The sequence below is a fragment of the Polypterus senegalus genome, chromosome 8 (genome assembly GCF_016835505.1).
Source record: "Polypterus senegalus isolate Bchr_013 chromosome 8, ASM1683550v1, whole genome shotgun sequence".
NCBI classification, from domain to species: Eukaryota; Metazoa; Chordata; class Cladistia; order Polypteriformes; family Polypteridae; genus Polypterus; species Polypterus senegalus.
Window position 1 is genome coordinate 151,646,544 of NC_053161.1, and position 21,251 is coordinate 151,667,794.

General features: G+C 39.7%; 1 protein-coding gene across 1 annotated transcript in view; it reads right to left on the reverse strand.

The window, feature by feature from the left end:
- Nucleotides 1-398: 398 nt before the first annotated feature.
- Nucleotides 399-21,251, reverse strand: part of LOC120534391 (gastrula zinc finger protein XlCGF57.1-like) — a 54,484-nt gene continuing 33,631 nt past the window's right edge. The window contains exon 4 of the mRNA XM_039761943.1: nt 399-1,465. Coding sequence (XP_039617877.1) covers nt 871-1,465 — 595 coding nt within the window. The 3' untranslated portion in view covers nt 399-870. The remainder of the gene's footprint in view (nt 1,466-21,251) is intronic.

Below are 21,251 nucleotides of genomic sequence, written 5' to 3' on the forward strand. Positions count from 1 at the left end.
ATCATTGAAAGCTCTGTTATTGTGTTTTTCTTTTAAGACAAACAATGTTAATGTATGGAGTTGTTTTTTCTAAACTAAAATCTCAGTATTCAGGTTAAATTGCCGTGTTGGCACTTTGCGATAAATGAGTGGGTTTTGGGTTGCGGTTTGGGCACTTGGTCTCTAAAAGGTTTGTCTTCACTGCCCTAACCCAACCAAAACCCCCCAAAGTCTAGTTTGTTTGACTAGTGTGATCGCTCAATGCCAGGCCAACCATACTGTACCCAGGGCCCACCTCTTCAATAGGATTCAGGAACAGTGTTATTGGTAAATGTGCTTGAGCACAGAAAACAGACATGACGTCACTGGTGTGATAAGTTACACAGTCCAATTCTCATTTCATTTGATACTATTTGAGTTAAATACAGGTTTTTATTGTCATCTTACAGAAGAACATTCATTGCAGTGGGCAAGAAAAGTTCAAGCAAATTCCTCCCTTAACATCATTTGTCTGCATAAAAATCTTCTAGGATGTGCAGCACGATTAACAGCAAAATACTGTGCTGCACACTCAATAAATCTGTAACAGGGTAGAGCGTTATCCTACCCTACACTACTCCAAAACAACCACAAAATAAATAAAATCATTGTGAAATGCATGCTGTCACTCTGTGCTCAGATCGTGTTTTGGCTTTACACAAAGTTACATGGTCATGAAGAAAGCAGGCCCAGAACATTATGCACAGCTTAAGTGCAGGCCAGTAGGGGGGTTTGAGCATAGTATGGAACAAATTTGCCTAGTATTTTAACAAAGCCCACCACTTGTAAACACTCATCAAGAATGAAAAGTGCCATTGAAGCACTGCACATACCCCCAAACACATCATCCTCTTAAACTTCCTCAACCAGGTGAATCTTTGTGTGTTTCTGAAGTCTGTTTTGGTCAGAGAAGTGTTTTCCACATTCAGAACAACAATACGGCTTCTCTACAGTGTGAATTTTTTTGTGGGTCTGCAAAGTACTCAACTGTGAGAAGAGTTTGCCACATTCTGGACAGCAATAGGGTTTCTCGCCAGTGTGAATTCTGCTGTGTCTCCGAAGACTGGTATGGTCAGAAAATCGCTTGGAACATTCCGGGCAGCAGTACGGCTTCTCTCCCGTGTGGATTCTCGTGTGGGTCTGAAGATGCCGAAAGGTGGAAAATAGTTTCCCACATTCAGGACAGCCATATGGTTTCTCCCCAGTGTGAATTCTTAAGTGCGCCTGAAGATTGCTGCTGCTAATGAATCTTTTACCACACTCAGAGCAGCAATATGGCTTCTCCCCAGTGTGAATTCTATTGTGTCTCTGAAAGCGGCTACTGTCTGGGAATCGTTTGCCGCATTCGGAGCAGCAGTATGGTCTTTCGCCAGTGTGAATTCTTGTGTGTACCCGCAGGCTGCTACTGTGAGTGAATCTTTTGCCACATTCAGAACAGCAATATGGCCTTTGCTTCTCATGATTCCACTGATGGTCTTCATAATTAGATATACCTTTAAAACTTTTCCCCTGCTCCTGGCAGATATACAAAGACACCAGACTTGTGTTCTTCTCCCGTTGATGGCTGCCAGAGGCATCTGTCCATATCAGTTTCATACCAGGCATTGAACCATTATTCAAAGAGGCTGGTAGCAAACTCTCCGATTCAGATTTCTTCATATTTTCATCATGCATTGCCAGTTGTGGACTGCTCTGAATAAATGAAGATGGGGAGAAGCGGTCACTCTCTTGAAACTCTGCACAAAGACATAAATAAAAAGACATTTTTTTCTTTTTTTTTGTAACTTTTGTGTTTGTAGGGGTTTGTTATTGCTCATTATATTTCTTGAGCTTCAGTTAAAAACTAAAATTTGCCCATTGGGCCAATTGGGGTGCTATTTATTTATCTAGATTATACAGAAAGGTCCACATTGACAAGAGTATGAAAATGTCTTATAAAAATATTCTCAGACAACCAGTGTACAGCCATTTTCCAAATGTACTTAACTTCATTATTAAACATTTTGTTTAATGAGGTGCAGCCATTTTAAACACCTGTATTTATTTATTTATTTATTCTAATATTGCTTCTTTATCTGCTTAAGAGCAACCCTGAATGAGTAAACAAAAGCAACTGAAGATGCATGTACAGTAAATGCTCAACGCATGCTTAAGGTACTGGTGGCTGGAAAGACAGAAGACAATTCAATTCTTTTTCAGTGAAAGTAAAAGACAAAGGAATATGAAACAGGAAAAGCGAGATGAAGACCGAATAACACACTAGGTAAAAGAGTTCAATCACGTTCAGACTGGGGAAGCACTCACATTACCTGTAGAGAGAGCATTTGAAAGTTGTCTTTAAACAGGATGGGAGTAAATTAAATTCATCACAATAAAGATAAAAACATAAACAATGTATCAATATTGAAACTGCTTAGGCCAGAATGTATCTAGGCAGTATAGGAATCTGATGATTAGTAATCAAGAAGAAACCCATCCAGGATGATACCATAATGATGTTGGATTTAAAAAAATAAATTTCACCTTGGTTATTTACTTATTAGCTTTGCCTTCAGCGATGCCAGTAATTGACTAAATAACTTGGCAAGGCTCCTACTTTATGTTTCTTTCTCTGTTGTAAAAGGCAGGTCTCTAGCCTTTAGACTTACACGATATTGCCAAAGGTACTGGGACCCCCCTCCAAATCATTGAATTCCGGCATTCAATCCATGGCCACAGGTGTATAACATCAAGCACCTCGGCATGCAGACGGCTTCTACAAACACAGGAGCTCAGTGAATTCAAGCGTGGTACCGTGAGAGGATGCCACCTGTGCAATACGTTCATGCGTGAAATTTCCTCGCTACTAAATATTCCACGGTCAACTGTTAGTGGTATTATAAGAAAGTGGAAGCAATTGGGAATGACAGCAACACAGCCACGGAGTGGTAGGCCACGTAAAATCACAGAGAGGGGACTGTGCATGCTGAGGTGTGCAGAAGTCGCCAACTTTCTGCAGAGTCGATAGCTACAAACCTCCAAAAGCTCAACAACTAGAGAGCTTTATGGAGTGGGTTTTCATGGCCGAACCACTGCAGCCAAGCCTTACATCACCAAGTGCAATGCAAAGCGTTGGATGCAATGGTGTAAAGCCCACCGCCATTGGACTCTAGAGCAGTGCAGACGAATCCTCTGGAGTGACAGATCACACAATCTGATGGGCGAGTCTGGGTTTGGTGGTGGCCAGGAGAGCGGTACTTGACTGACTGCATTGTGCTAAGTGTAAAGTTGCGTGGAGGGGGATTATGGTGCGGTGTTGTTTTTCGTGTGTTGGGTTTGGCCCCCTTAGTTCCAGTGAAAGGAACTCTTAAAGCTTCAGCATACAAAGCTATTTCGGACAATTTCATGCTTCCAACTTTGTGGGATGGCCCCTTCCTTGTGTTACAGTACGTTAGAACATTAGAACAATCTAGACGAGAACAGGCCATTCAGCCCAACAAAGCTCGCCAGTCCTATCCACTTGTTTCCTCCAAGAAAACATCAAGTCGAGTTTTGAAAGTCCCTAACGTCTTACTGTCTACCACACTACTTGGTAGCTTATTCCAAGTGTCTATCATTCTTTGTGTAAAGAAAAACTTCCTAATGTTTGTGCAAAATTTACCCTTAACAAGTTTCCAACTGTGTCCCCGTGTTCTTGATGAGCTCATTTTAAAATACAAGTCTCGATCCACTGTACTAATTCCCTTCATAATTTTAAACACTTCAATCATGTCACCTCTTAATCTTCTTTTGCTTAAACTGTAAAGGCTCAACTCTTTTAATCTTTCCTCATAATTCAACCCCTGTAGACCTGGAATCAGCCTAGTCGCTCTTCTCTGGACCTTTTCTAGCACTGCTATGTCCTTTTTGTAGCCTGGAGACCAAAACTGCACACAGTACTCCAGATGAGGCCTCACCACTGTGTTATAAAGGTTGAGCATAACCTCCTTGGACTTGTACTCCACAGATCGTGCTATATAACCTAACATTCTGTTAGCCTTCTTAATGGCTTCTGAACACTGTTTGGAAGTTGATAGCTTGGAGTCCACTATGACTCCTAAATCCTTCTCATAAGGTGTACTCTCGATTTTCCGACCGCCCATTGTGTATTCAAACCTAATATTTATACTTCCTATGTGTAATACTTTACATTTACTGACATTATATTTCATCTGCCACAAATCTGCCCAAGCCTGTATGCTATCCAAGTCCTTCTGTAATGATATAACCCATCAGGGTGCTATATAACCTGACATACATTTAGCCTTCTTAACGGCTTCTGAACACTGTTAGGAAGTTGATAGCTTAAGAGTCCACTGCAATCCTTCTCATAAGGTGTACTCTTGATTTTCCGTCCGCCCATTGTGCATTCAAACCTAACATTTTTACTTCTTAAGTCTAATACTTTTTTACATTTACTGACATTAAATTTCATCTGCCACAAATCTGCCCAAGCCTGAATGCTGTCCAAGTCCCTTCTGTGATGTTTCAATGGATTCCAGATTATTTGCCAGTCCAGCTATCTTGGTATCATCTGCAAACTTAACCAGCTTGTTACTTTCTATCTAAATCATTTATATATATTAAAAATAGCTGCAGCCCTAGCACCTACCCTTGTGGAACACCACTCATAACATCGGCCAGTTCTGATGAGGTTCCTCGCACCATCAACCTGTTTGAGCCAATTCTGCACCCATCTAAAAACATCACCCTGAACTCCCACTTCTTTTAACTTGATGCCCAACCTCTCATGTGGCACCTTATCAAATGCTTTCTGAAAGTCCAGATAAATAATATCATCAGCTCCACTTTGATCGTATGCTTTTGTTGCAACATCATAGAATTCCATCATGTTAGTAAAACACGACCTCCCTCTTCTGAACCCATGCTGACTGTTCAGAATAACTCCTGTCCTTGCCATGTGTTGCTCAATCTTATCCTTAATAATTCCTTCCATTAATTTTCCTGTGATGCTTGTTAAGCTTACTGGCCTGTAGTTGCTTGGATCTGCCCTGTCACCTGTTCCAACATGACTGTGCACACACCAGTGCACAAAGCAAGGCCTGTAAAGAAATGAATGAGCAAGTTTGATGTGGAGGAACTTGACAGACCTGCAAAGAGCCCTGAGCTCAACCTGATAGAACACCTTTGGGATGAATTAGAATAGAGACTGCGAATGAGCCAGGCTTTCTCTAACCCTAACCCTCACAAATGCTCTGAATGGTCACAAATTCTCCTAAACACACTCCTATATCTTGTGGAAAGTCTTCCCAGAAGAGTTGAAGCTGTTAGAGCTTCAAAGGGTGGGCCAACTCCATACTAAAGCCTATGTATTAAGAATGGGATGTCATTAAAGTTCATGTGTTTGTAAAGGCAGGTGTCCCAATACTTTTGGCAATAGTGTATATTAAGGTAACTGAAGCCCACTTGTTATAAGGAACAGAATAATACAATTTATTGATAAACATGAGGAGTATTGAAATATGATAACTGCATATATCTGTTGACATACAAGTTTGGACACAGAAACATACAACAGGCTGGCTCTTAACTGGTATTTAGAATTCTACTTATCTAAGCACTGAATCACATTCACAAAGAGAAGAGTTTGTCGGATTCGAGAAGAGTGGCTCCTAACTTTTAATTTGAGAGATTTTAGAAAGTCATTTTGGAGAACATCCCTGAGAAGAATTTTCTCTAGTATTCCCCAGAAAATTTCAGTGAGTGTGTTCAATTCACAGTTCTCCAAGTTTCTCTTCGCTTCTTCTCATTCTCTGCTTCATGGGTTGTATGTGGTTTGGAAGGAAGGCTGAACCTTTGCCTTATTGGATTAGAGTCACTTCCAGTTACAAAAATCAAGGTCTTCTAAGGGGTGGGTTCTTCTGTCCATTTTAGTTGTCATCCCTTGAATTGCAAGTCTTTGTTCTTGCTGGAGTCCATTGTGCACTTCTAGCTCAAGAGGTCTGCAGGGGGACCACCGGAGAGAGGACAAGTCACCTCTGATTTACACCTGTCATCAGATGAAGTCCAGGCAGATCTTCGTACAAACTGGAGCTCAGTCACTATTGTGGCAGAAACACGCTCCTGAAAGAAGGCACACAGAGTTTCAGGAAGGCAGAATCCAGTTTTATTGTGTGATGCATACATGGTCTCAGTTCAAATTAAATCAGCCCTTAGCAAATTCAGCGAGCTTACATTTATTACAATTCTTATCACTTATTCAAAATACTCTCCTCCTTCTGGTTCTTCCCGTCATTACCTAATGTCCATCACTTGACCGAAACTGTCATCATTACTTCATACCCTGTTCAGATGTCTGAAACTGATTTATCAATCGATTCCCACCAGTAAGTTGGAATCAGGCGGATCCACACAAGATATTGGGCTAGAGGTTGGGGCAGCTGCGCCCCTAAAGAGTAACGCTGTTTCTTATAAACTACATTTTCCTTGACTTGTCATCACCTGTCCTGGCAGGCAGGCAGACAGGGAGCCAGAGGCCCAGCCGCTGCAAATAAAGCAAATGGCCTGTCTGGTTTCCTCTCATGGCCAGTCTCAATGGCTGCATTTCTTTAAACAACGGCCTATTTAGCCCTCTAAAAGTACACAGTGTCCTTGAGTGAAGTTTTAGCAGCAAGGTATAGGTGGTTTATAGCTGCAAACAGGAAAATACTAAAATATGCAGGCGAGGGCTTTTTATATTTTAACCCTTACTATACTAGCATGCATTAGGATATAATATTTCTTTTCATATACGCTTATGATTCTTTTTGAATATATGCAAATCATCACTTACTTTGTAATGCAAGTGGAGGGAGGTGCAGTTGGATGCCTGCCTCCCTGTTAAATCAGCTTGTTTGACAGGCCCTGGTGTACCACAAAAGCCCAGCAGAATGGGCAATGCCCATTTGCCTTCCAGTAGCACTGGATGCAATGCAGGAAAAAAAAAAAAAAGCAAACAGGGCACACATCTATCACAACCCACACAGGGTTAGCTTGGAATTGCCAGTCAGCGTAACCTGCATGCCTTTGGTGATGCAGGAGGAAAACATGAGCACCCCGAGGAAACAGATTTGAGAGGAACTTTACAGCCCAGTCACAGTTAAAATCCTTTCCACTGCTACTAACTTTAGCCCAGTACTGGTTAGTGCATTTCTAGAAAGCACACACATTACAGTCAAAATACAAGAGTGAGTCAAAAATTATCCACACTCCGGCTGTAGAATTTGAATCAACTTTCAGAAAAGACAAAGACATCATTTTTCAACATCATCTCCCTGCTTTTCAATGCACTTTGTCCATTTGTCAATAAGCTTTCGTACTCCTTCATTAAAAAAAAATGGTTGCGCTGCGAGCCACAAATGCATCACGGTCTTCACCTCTTCATCAGATGTGAATCTTCGTCCTTGTAGGGCTTCTTTCAGGGGACCAAACAGGTGATAGTCCGATGGGGCAAAATCAGGACTATAGGGAGGATGCTGCAACACCTCCAAACGAGTCAACAGTGTAGGCGATGTGCATGGTCATGCAAGAACACAATGTCCTTGTTCGTTTTGTTCGAAATTCAGACTTTAGCCCTTCAGTGAGCATCTCACTGTAATGAGTGTGGTTGATTATTGAACCTTTTTCCTGATAATGTTCCAATATTGGCCTTTGAGAATCCCAGAAAACCGTAAGCATCAATTTTCCAGCAGATGCTCGACTACTGAACTTTTTCTTGGTCAGCGATTGAGGATGTTTTCATTCCATACTCTGCGGCTCGTAGTGATGAATCCACATCTCGTCACCAGTAACGATTTTTTTTTAAGAATCTTTCACCTTCTTCAGAGTAGAGTATCGATCCAAACTTTATTTGCAGATATCCAAACGCTTCTGTTGTGGATTATCGCATAGGCAGAGCCATGGCTGATTTGGCATATCATCTACTGTCACTCATCTACTTCAACAGTATCATTTCACGTGCACGCTCAATGCTGTCATTAGTCGTGGACGTGTGTCCAGCTCTTTCTTCATGGATGAAACTTCTGCAACCTTCCTTGAACTTCTCTATCCATTTATAAACATTTCTTCAAGACAAAACACTTTGTGAAAAAGTCTTCTAGAAATAATCGGCACCAGGCACAACCTCAGATAATAAAAAAAAATGAATCACTGCACATTTCTCTTCTTTCATGCAAATCACAAGTGGGGTACCACACTGCAGTTACAAATGATCTGACATAACGCTTTCACACCTGCACAGCAGTGATTAGGGAGACAGGGACCTCATATGGAAAGACAGCGCTGCCAACAGACGTTTTAATATAACCATAGTGTAGAAACGTTTTGGCTCACCCTCTTATATTACTGTACTTTAAATAGCAAAACAAACAAATTAAACTGAACCACGTGTATGTGCAGTATGCCGACGTTATGCTTGCCCATTCATTTAGATGACTTCTTTAAGGAGAACGGGGGCACAAACAAGTGAAACCTGGTTAAGGGAAAATGTCACGGTGAAACTGCAGTTTTATAAACACGGAAAGCCACAGATTCCTGCATTAAACGAACCTACTTATGTAAGGTATTATGGGGACCTTTAAACTCCAACTTGATAATACCAGGAATAAGCTGGGATACACTACGTTTAAAAATGTAGACATTAGCTTCAGTTTTTGTCTGTCATCCACACGACTCCTGCATTTATGACTCCCAAAGATGAAGACTTCCGAAAATGACCTCCAGAGCTGTGTATTTTTGAAAATGCCAGCTTAGTGTGGCTGTGTGGATGAGTGAACACGGACTGGTTTGAATTCGAATTTCGAATTTCTACGCGAAACGGTCATACCTGGAACCTACTTTCGACCATATATATGGCCATGGCCAGCGGCTCGGTCGCCGTGTGAGGCGTAGTTACGTGGGCGGCGTGATGATGTGGGACGCAAGTACGTAGAGAACAAGGAAGAGCTCCAAAGAGCTCTGAACAAAAAACGCATTTCACAATTGAGAAGGCAGCAAAAGATTATCAAGCGAGTGACGCATACAAACATATTCATAAGTGCAGCTACTGCGGAAGCAAAGCTCAGTGTGAACCGTAAGTTTAAATTAAGTTCATAGACACGCTGCAGCTGGCGTTTGTCATGCCCACGACACATACGATATTCGCGAGATACAAGTTTAATGAGAAGAACGCAGGGTATAAACGAGACTTTGGATCACATTGTAACAGAGTTAAAATTGCTGTAGCAAGAAACTTTTAAGTGCCGGGTCTTAGCTAACATTAAATAAAACCGTGGACATCGCGAAATCGCACGAGCACAGCTGAGAAGCTTCAATGCATGTACTCCGAGCAGTTCACGTCAACTGACTTTGCAGGACTGGAAAAGATTAAATTAAGTTCATACACACGCTACCGCTACATATTCGCAGGAAAATCAACAAATTAATACCGGGAATGCATGTTGAACATCTTAGATTCACGAGTGCCGATTTGGGTGGTGAACACTTCGATGAATGAAAGCTGTTATCTTTACAACAGTTGACAAACACGGAATATAACATGAACACAACACAACCTCCAAATACAAACCTGATTGAAAGAAATAATGATAATCAAATCCTTGATGACAGCAACACTCATAACGGTCACAAGACTATTACATTGACAATCATGTTACGTTATGTTTAAAATGTTTCCTTTTCTTAGCACAAGCACAGCTGAGAAGCTTTGATGCATGTACTCCATAACGTGTTAAAAAAAATAATGCATTTAATCACACTTTGTATTCCAAGCAAAGGGGAACTTTTGTCAATGCATGATTTCCTGGTACACCGATTACATTGATGCACACACACACAGAGTCGGAAGAAAGCACGTTGCCAGGACTGATCGGAGGCAAATTTCATTTCAAAAGACTACCCGGCGGAAGCCTTGATAAAAGCGCGGTTTTGTGCAAACTGTGCAAAAAGGAGTTTGCATACCACTGAGGCACTTCAACCTTACGGTACCATCTAAATGCAAAACATGTTACAGCAAGCATAGAAACTGTGTATGCTGTTAGCACTAGCAGTACGAGTGTGAGTTACCAACAAAAGGTGTCGGCAGCCCAAAACTGATGAAATGACTGGCTTCAGGACCAAAATTAGTAAGTCAACATCGGTCAAACTTACAAATTCTCTCGCAAAATGGATTGCTTTGGACTGTAGACCACTAACAGTGGTAGAAGATAGGGGGTTAGAAAATGTGCTACAGTTACCTTCAGGTGATCCAACTTTTCAACTGCCGTGCCAAGAGACTATTTCAAGTAAAATTCAACAGCTTTATGATACTGAAAAGCAAGCAAAATTAGATGCATTACAGAGAGCGGACTTTGTGGCTCTTACTGGGGATCATTGGACTTCCGTGACCGTTAGTAATTCTAATTACATCTAATTACAAAATGTTCAATGATCACACTGTTTTAGTCTAATGTACAAAATAATTTTGGCTAAGGATACACAGAGTTTAAAGATTATGCTGGTCAAATTACCTTTTATGTTTCTGCCTTATTTTTTAAAGAAGAAAAACTGCACTTTATGTTGAATTTTTTGTTATTATTATTTAAAGACAATACCATTCTGAAAATGTACTTAAAGTACTTAAAATACCACTATTTTTTAAGTCTACCCAATTTTAGCCAGGGATGATATTTTTGTTTCTGTTTTGAATTGAAATGCAGTTTAAATGCATTTTTTTCCCCCCAGAAATTAAAAGAGCTTGAGTTTACAATATTCATCTCCATGTCTATTATTTCATTCTGTCGCCCAGTAAAACCCTTTTAAATTAAAAAAAAAATTTGCGCTTTTGGGCAAATTTTTTTCTGCGATTACATACGCAATTACATACGATTAATCAAGATTAATTAATTACAAAGCCTCTAATTAATTAGATTAATTTTTTTAATCCAATCCCACCCCTAATATATATATATATATATATATATATATATATATATATATATATATATATATATATATATATATATATATATATATATATATATATATACATACACTAATAAAAGGCAAAGCCCTCACTGACTGACTCATCACTAATTCTCCAACTTGCCGTGTAGTTAGAAGGCTGAAATTTGGCAGGCTCATTCCTTACAGCTTCCTTACAAAAGTTGGGCAGGTTTCATTTCGAAATTCTACGCATAATGGTCATAACTAGAAGCTATTTTTCTCCATTTACTGTAATGGAGTTGAGCTCGAAAGCCGTGGGGGCGGAGTTTCGTGTGACATCATCACGCCTCCCACGTAATTACACAGTACGTAGAAAACCAGGAAGAGCTCCAAAAAGCGCTTAAGAAAACATGCATTATATAATTAAGAAGGCAGCGAAACAATTAGAAGCGAGCGAGTGACATATAAAACCATATTCAGTGGCTCACGTGAACTGGCGCAGTGCGCAGACAAAAGCAACAGTTCCAAAGAGTGCTGAACAAAAACTGAATTACACTGCTACGCTCAAATAGATAAACCATACGCCGTGGCGCAATAGTAGAGGCTTCGCCTCTAGCGCCGACATCCGAGGTTCGATTCCCAAGAGGGGATGCACTAAGTATGTACGCACACATTTTTATTCATTTTAACTTCGCATCCCCTTGGTTTGAGACGTATGAAAAAAATATGCGGTTAACGCAGAAAGACAGATCACCAATTGAAGCTTTATGAATAATGGATACTTTATTCGCGATCAATGATTGTTTTGGTAAAGCCATACTCAGTGTATTCATTAGATGAACGGTAAAAAAGTAAGAGCGAGGGGAGGGTAACTTATTGAGGCACGCAGGCAAAACCACAATAGCACGCGGCTCGATGTACTGTAGTGCGCGTCAACTCGATCTGAATTGCGCCATCACATTTGAAAAAATATTTCTTTTCAAGTTCTATTTAGTCCATATGTGTCAAACTCAAGGCCCACAGGCCACATCCGGCCCAGCGTGTAATTATATCCAGCCCGCGAGATCATTTTATATATTATTGTTATTAATGGCCCGGGGATATGAAGCGCTGGTAACACAATAAACTACAGATCCCATAATGCAGCGCTTCAGCTGCCTTGCCGAACACTTACCGCGTTAATCAAGTCTAGCTTATGATGCTGCAAGTTATTGCGAAGCTAGCCCACACGATGCCAAAGAGAAAAGGTGATTCTGAACATAGAGCCTTTAAAAACCGATGGGAGGCTGAGTATATGTTTACTGACATTGCCGGTAAACCCGTGTGTCTCATTTGTGGAGCTAATGTGGCTGTAATTACAGAATTTAATCTAAGACGGCACTATGAGACAAAACATCAAGATAACCTGAAAGACCTGAATGCAATGCACAAGATACAGAAAGCAGAAGAGTTAAAGAAGAATCTGACACTTCAGCAGACGCTTTTACCGTGCAAAATCACAAAGTGATTTCAAGTGAAGCTACTTTTATGGGAGACACAAATGCACCAGTGCAACTTGCCCCACTTTCCCTGTTGCCAAGTAATGTTGAACCAAGTCAGCACAACGGTGTTCCCAAATCGCACTTTGCTGATAAACTGAGCGCACTGCGCACTGAGTTCACACGGCGCTTTGGTGACTTTGAAGAACAAAAAAAGAATTTTGAGTTGTTTCGCAACCCATTTGCCGTCGATGTGGAAACTGCACCTGTGCAGATTCAGATGGAGGTGATTGAGCTGCAGTGTAATGGCACACTGAAGGCAAAGTACATACTGCACGGCCCTCACAGTTTATTCACTCCATTCCCGCAGAAATGCTCCAGCTGCGTCTACATGCGGCTCGAACCTTGTGCATGTTTGGTAGCACATATCTGTGTGAGAAGCTCTTCTCAGTGATGAAGACTAACAAAACAGCACACAGGAGTCGCCTCACTGATGAGCACCTGCAGTCCATCCTGAGAATCTCCACAACACAGAACCTCACACCAAACAGAAACGAACTTGTTGCCAAAAAAAGATGCCAGGCGTCCAAATCTGATAAAATGACATAAGAGCAAAGACAACTGAATGATTTGATTTGTTATTGCTGAAAAGAACACATTTTATTTATATTTCCAGGTTTTGTTATGCACCATGTTCATATTTGAATTTGTATAATTTTGACAGGATATATTTTATGGAGAGCAAAATCTTTTGGGATATTTAAAATTTAAGTTTATTTTTATATAAAATTACATAAGAGTAAAGAAATTTGAATGTTTGTTCTTTTAACGTTTACTTTATTTTTAACTTGTATAATTTAGACACGATATAATATTTTGCTCTCCATAAAAATATTTAAGGTTTGAGTTGATTTATTCCAGAATAATATTTTGTCAACTAAATAAAAATTCCTTCCATTTAAAATTTAATTAGAACTTGAACAGATATGATAGTTCATAATATCCAGGCAGACTTGCACGTAAGAGCGGGAATCATCTGTTTTAACAAGCAGCGTATTGCACTGATACGAAATAGCCTGCCCATTGAATTATTTGTATATATGTGTGTGTGTGTGTATATATGTAAGGATATGTATATATATATATATATATATATATGTTTATATGTGTGTATATATACTGTATGTATATATATATATATATATATATATATGACAGCAACACTCATCACAATGACAAAACAATTACATTGACAATCATGTTATTTTCAAAATGTTTCCTTTTCTTTTTCATTACTTCTTTAACACACTACTTCTCCGCTGCGAAGCGCGGGTATTTTGCTAGTACAGTATATATGTGTGTCATGCATTTTCAACGTGCTTTGATAAGTTAGGCAAGATTTGCTAGAATTTATCTGTTTGACTAAATTCTGGAATAGCAAGTGTGTCTCACATATCTTCTATTCCCCCAGAACTCCCCCTGCACTATTTCAGACTGCTTTAAAACTCATAATTTTCATTTGTTCAAATGATGGAAAACTTGACTGTAAAATACCCAGAAAATGTTGAAATTGTTGCATTGATTTATTTACACTTAACTCAATGGTTTCTTTCTAAATGAATATAAAAAAAAACCAAAACATAATAAACTATGGAGTGCATATGCCTTTTAACTGCCAATTCAGTTCAAATGTTTAAATTACACTTGTCAGTTCATCCATTTCAAGTCAGTTATTCCAATTAAGGGCCATGGCATTTATAAAGTCAATAATTTAAATAAAAATGAGTAAACATCAATATATTTTAAAGTTTACCAGAAGTCAAGCTTTTAGATAAATAACTTTGGGTCCCAGAACAGACATGGATTTCTTTTACACTTACTTTCTTCTGAAGGACTTGTAGATGTTGGTTCCTCTTTCAGAGTTCGCTGGGATGAAATCTTCACAGTCCTTTTTACATCGGACATTACTGATTCAGACTTCACACTGACGGAATTCTCACTCCAAGTGGAGACCCCGATTGCCACTCCATCTTGACATCCATGCTCAAAGGCAAACTCTAAGCCGAGGTCGCTTTGCTTGATGTTATTAATAATTTCATGTTTCTGGATGCCCATAATGAGACATTTATTCTCAGAACTTTCCGTAATATCTGTCAACTCCCACTCATGTGCCTCCTCCTTAAGGTGAAGTCTTGTCTGGTTATAGTGGACAGACTCCCATTCAGAGTCCTCCTCTTTAATATGCAAAGTATTTTCTTCCATAGCGTATCTGTCGGCCTGGAATGCCTCCATTGTTGCATAGATCTCTGTCTTACATAAAATGGCAGTTTCTATCTGTGGAAAGAAAGGGTTTTAATTCTATCATAATTAGACTAAAATGATCTGCGCACACACACAAATATATATATACTTTTTTTTTTTTTTTTAAGTACCTACATGAACAGGCAGGGTGGTGTAGTGGTTAAGGTTGTGGGTTCAAATCCTGTTACTGACACTGTGACCATGAGCAAGTCACTTGACCTATTGTAAAAACAAAAGAAACAGAACCAATTGTAACATAAATGTTGTAAGTTGCCTCGGATAAAGGCATCAGCCAAATAAATGTAACAAGGTTTATGTCAATTTAGACATTTCACAAAAACCACAGTAGTAGAGTAAGTCCATCCACAGCAATTCTTAATGCTTCAATCTTAGTGTGTAGTGAAGGAACAACATACTGACTGGCAAGCACAAGAAAGTTCTGGTCCATGCACTAACTATGAGTTCATTCAAATCCATCCATCATCTTCCGCTTATCCGAGGTTGGGTTGCGGGAGTAGCAGCTTAAGCAGAGAGGCCCAGACTTCCCTTTCCCCGGCCACTTCTTCCAGCTCTTCCGGGATAATCCCAAAGGCGTTCCCAGGCCAGCCGGGAGACATAGTCCCTCCAGCGTGTCCTGGGTCTTCCCTGGGGCCTCCTCCCGGTTGGACGTGCCCGTAACACCTCGCTAGGGAGGCGTCCAGGAGGCATCCTGATCAGATGCCAGAGCCACCTCATCTGACTCCTCTCGATGCTCTACTCTGAGCCCATCCCGGATGACTGAGCTTCTCACCCTATCCTTAAGGGAAAGCCCAGACACCCTGCGAAGGAAACTCATTTCAGCCGCTTGTATTCGCGATCTCGTTCTTTCGGTCACTACCCATAGCTCATGACCATAGGTGAGGGTAGGAGCGTAGATCGACTGGTAAATTGAGAGCTTTGCCTTACGGCTCAGCTCCTTTTTCACCACGACAGACCAATGCAGAGCCCGCATCACTGCGGATGCTGCACCGATCCACCTGTCGATCTCACGCTCCATTCTTCCCTCACTTATGAACAAAACCCCGAGATACTTGAACTCCTCCACTTGGGGCAGGATCTCTCCCCCAACCCTGAGAGGGCACTTCACCCTTTTCCGGCTGAGGACCATGGTCTCGGATTTGGAGGTGCTGATTCTCATCTCAGCTGCGAACCGATCCAGAGAGAGCTGAAGATCACGGCCTGATGAAGCAAACAGGACAACATCATATGCAAAATGGGAGTTTGCCCAACCACTCTACATGTGTTTTGTGGACTTGGAAAAGGCGTTCGACCGTGTCCCTCGGGGAATCCTGTGAGGGGTGCTCCGGGAGTATGGGGTACCGGACCCCCTGATAAGAGTTGTTCGGTCCCTGTACAACCGGTGTCAGAGACTGGTCCGCATTGCCGGCAGTAAGTCGAGCCCGTTTCCAGTGAGAGTTGGACTCCGCCAGGGCTGCCCTTTGTCACCGATTCTGTTCATAACTTTTATAGACAGAATTTCTAGTCGCAGCCAGGGTGTTGAAGGTGTCCGGTTTGGTGGATTCAGGATTGGGTCACTGCTTTTTGCAGATGTTCATTAAAATGGATTTAAAAAATATAAATTGTGTGTTTTTCTTACTAGCAAAATGCATTGAATTAGTGGCTGAAAAGAACACCTTAATTGTAGAATGGTGTCACTGTCCACACAAAAAATATTTATTTTCTTATATGTTACATACCCCATGTGGTTTGTCTTTACAGCAGAGAAAAATGTTTTATCACACATTTTCAAGAACGGAGACAAAGTTACTGATAGAATGGGAGTCTGTGAGTTCGTTTACATACCAAATTCAAATTGATGCTTTATAGTTTTCTGTAACCAGAGTTCATGCAGAACACACCTTTTTTATTATTTTTACCACGCTTATATTAGCTTCGCCTGTTTGTTGTCTGGTACAAATCTTGTAATCGACACTTACCCCACTTCCTATTGTCCAAATGACTTGAAATTTTGCACACTTACTCACTTCCGATGACAATACATGAATTAATAATCAATTTCACTAATCGATCAATTAATCCATGTTAATTAAGAAATAAAATTTTTATATGAAGAATAGTTCAAGATTTCACCAATAGATGGCGCTAGTATCTGAATCTTGTATGAAGATGTGTGTATATAAACGTCAAAGGAAGTGTTAAAATGTTGATTACAAAATTATACTAAAATAAACCCAAGACTAAAAAGTTGAATATATATATATATAACACTTTTTTAAAAACCACGCTAACATAAAGTTAAAAAGTGTACTAAAAAGTAAAAAAATAAGTCTCATACATTACTCGTAAAATAAAAGCGTGGGCGCTTTTCATCAATCAACATTCAAAAAAGCACCCACGTTTTTATTTTTTTTTTAGGTGTGATGTATGAGAGACTTTTTTTTTTTTTTTTTACTTTTTAGTACACTTTTTAACTAAATATATGCGTGGTTTTAAAAATATATATATATATATATATATATATATATATATATATATATATATATATATATATATATATATATATATATATCTGTGCTTGTCTGTTCAATCGAGTCCTGCACTGGACCCGTTACGTGTGCTTCTTGCCTTACACCGAGTGCTGATGGAATAAAAATATTAAAGTAAAATTACCCGCGTTAACATATCAATAGGCTATTTATTATTTTTAAAAAAGGTAATCGGACTACATAACAAACATTACTTTTAACGTGATAGCCTACAGCTCTGGGGCCTCATGTATAAACGGTGCGTACGCACAGAAATGTTGCGTAAGAACTTTTCCACGTTCAAATCGCGATGTATAAAACCTACACTTGGCGTAAAGCCACGCACTTTTCCACGGTACCTCATGTCTTGTCGTACGCAAGTTCTCCTCTCGGTTTTGCAAACTGGCGGCACCCAGCGTCAAAGCAGTGCTACTGTTCTTGTGTGATTACTCATTATTTTCATGACGCGGCTTTATAAATACACAGAAACTAACCGCATATTGTTTGTTAGTGTAATGCATCTGATTGTAATTAACTCGTAACAATATAATGGTAGAGGGAATAGCCATAGTATTCCAAATACCATAACTGCTTTAGCGTTGTTACTCTCACTTCTTCTTTCAGCTCCTCCCGTTAGGAGTTGCCACAGCGGATCATCTTTTTCCATATTTCTCTCACTGCACCACTCGAAGTATTTATATCACTGTATCTGAGTGTGAATCACAGCAGCAGCTGATCGGAAAGAGAATTATCGGTATACGGCATTAAGCACACGCTGTCTCTGCCACGGCAAAACGTTTCAAAGCCTTTCCTGAACGGACCTCGCGGTTCAGAAACAGTTTAATCCCAAAAACTTTAAATGCAGCCAATCAAGTGCTCCTTGTAGAACTGTTTGTACTTATAAGTACAATCACCACACTGTAAACTTGCACTACAGTTATAATATCGCACAACCTGAGCCACTTTATAAAGCGTATTTACATATGATGACGATATCATTTTTAAGGTGAAATGCAGCAAAATATGTTTGTTAAATTATACAGATAAAACTTTAACTTCATTTAAATAATCTATATTCTTCACTGGGAGTGTCTTTAAGGATAGAATAATTAAACATGTACTACGAAGATATTTCAATGTTCTTTAAACGTTTTGAAGAATCGGCGCTAAGCTTACAGATGGCTTAACTTCTATTACAGAGCTGATTGTATGGCGATCGGTTACTTGGGGAAAGAAAAGCACTGACTGCAGTGACGGCTACGCCAATATATATTGAATATAAAACAGAAAGAGAAAATAACAACACAGCTAAAAACGCAGCGACAAATTTCGGCAAAAGTTAAATGCTTGTGTCATGAGCACGAGGCGGCTAGTGTCTGCAACATACGTGGCCATCCACCGTGCATAAGCTACTTTACTGACATTGGTGGGCGATAGAGCCAGCCACCGATTCTTCCTCTGCCCGGTGCCACTACAAGCCTAGAGCCGCCCCTGAGTACTGCTGCAATAAATTATTTCATCGAAGTGAAACATGTTTAATAACGTGCTTTAACTCCTATCATCATGAAAATGACATCACGTATACATCTCAGTATTTTAGTTATTCAGAGAGCTGTAATATCACGAATGTAATGGACTCTGTGTCCAGTTGGAGGAAGAGAGCCTGTTTAAGAAGCAAGTAGTGATTCACACACATAGAGCACATAGAAGAAGATCAAATACAAAACAAAGCATTTAACGTGCTACTTTAATTAGGATGTGATTTTAGAAACTGGTTAATTAAACAATTTTAAGATGAATTTTATGATGTTCTACTTTAATGACAAAATAAACTACGTGATTAAAGTGGAAATGTCGAGATTGAAGTTGACATTTCGTGCTTTTTCCCCACCGTGTGGCTTTTTTCTCTGTACCCTAATAAGCTTTCATATGACACTCAGACAGTGGGCTACAACTCTTCTTTTCACGGCGACTTTGATATGTGACTTCTTTTTTATTTCCGGCACTGTGCGATTTTGTGGATGTGAGCTTTCATGTTTCTCCAACACGCTATGTCACTCGATCAACTTCCTTTTGTTGATTATACCACGGCTTATTTGAACAAATAGTATGTTTTTCCTTTGCCTCCACTTGGTATTCGCTGAAATTCTTATATTTTCCCCGTGCTTTTCCCATTGTCTTTTCACAGAAGGCTGCGCTTAAGGGCGATTTATATTGATTTGCATATTCAAATAGGCGTAATTCTGGGAGGATTTGGGGCGTTACAAGATGCGCGTGCACGAGCGTTAGTTTTCACGCTGATCGGGATTTATGTAACGAAAGAACGTGGAAGTTGGAGTACGCACAGATTCCTGCATCTGGATTTTTCTGTGCGTAAGCACATTTCGGCTTTTGTGCTTACGCCATGTTTTAGTGCGAGTTCTACGCACGGCGTTATACATGAGGCCCCTGGAGATTTTGTCACTACATTTAGCACTATACATTCAGCTCATCAACAAAAATTTAGTAATTTCTGAAATACTGCGAGATTATTTCATCCAGGAGAAAGGACGAATTCAGACACTGGAACATTTGCCTCGGGAAGCTGATTTTGTGGATGTTTCTTCTACCCGTGGCTGCTGAAATCAATTGCGAAGCTAACATAGTTCAACGGACATGCGCCAAACTACAAAATCCTTAACTGTAACCCTGGTTAAGGCCACGTAACTGGGTTATTCACAGAGAAATCTACCTCTGTTAATCAGCTTTCTCATACTCCAAAAACACCAATGTTTCTAACCGGAATAAGGGTTTAGAAATGTGTTTTTTTTTTCTTTTTCTGAATAACCGGGTTATTTAAGTGCAAGCAAACGCATCGTATGGAGACCAGTGCTTAAAATCTTATAGAAATGGAAACTCGGGTACTGCGTGCTTAAAATCTTATAGAAATGGAAACTCGGGTACTGCGTTGAGCTTTTAAACAAATAGCACAAATAATAATTAGAAAGAATAACACTTTTGATACATGCCATGATAATATCTGTAAGTATAAACTGCATAATAATAAATAGTAAAATATATTAAATAGCTTAAATTGCACAGCTCAATAATTAATGGATTTCAACCTTTTCATTAATCGAAGCGTAAGTCATACATTGTGCCGCTGCAAATATCTGACCACAGAACAAAGGACTTGCATAAGTTTTGCTTTTCTTTGCATCTGGAAAATTTTGAACTGTTGGCGACGCACAGAATCTTGGAAAAGCATCGGCTAGTCAAACGTTTCATTATTTTTTTTAATTTTTTTTTGGCTGGTAAGTGATATTATGTAAAATGTATGGTTTTAAAGTCTGATCAGTAACGACTTCTAATGTACTTTGGGCTTCCCAAACGTCATAGATTGTATTCCTGTGCGAATCACAACACCGTCAAGCTCAATTGAGGCGGTCTATGTAAAATGTAAAATATTCAACAGTTTCACCGCACAGGCAAGTCCACATAACAGAGACGTGAATGTGATTGTGTCATTCTGATGAGAGCAAACTCATTCAAGAGTGACATTCAAAAGTTGGGCAAAGCGCAAGTTTTAATTTTGGTTGCTAAATACGCAACATACGGAATGGCCACAATTTATATTAATTAGCAAACGTAATATGTGTTCTTTTATATGATCTCCACTTGCTACCGAATACGTAACTATTTTAATGATTTGTTGTGTGACAAAATACCATGTTTACAATCAAATGATTTTTTTAAAATAATGACAATACCACTGAATTGTGTAACATACAAATTCAGAACCATAATGTGCAGAGACATCGGTAGCTATTGACCATCCCGCCTCTCCCGCTTTCTTAGGAGTAGCCCCGTTTCCTTTGAGTGTTATTACGGATCAGGTGCCACGCCATGTTCAGATCCTGAAAAGACAGCCGCTCTCTCTGGTATTTATTCTTCTTATTCTGTAACAACTACATAAACTCTAAACGTTTCCAAAATGTAGCGTAATACCACA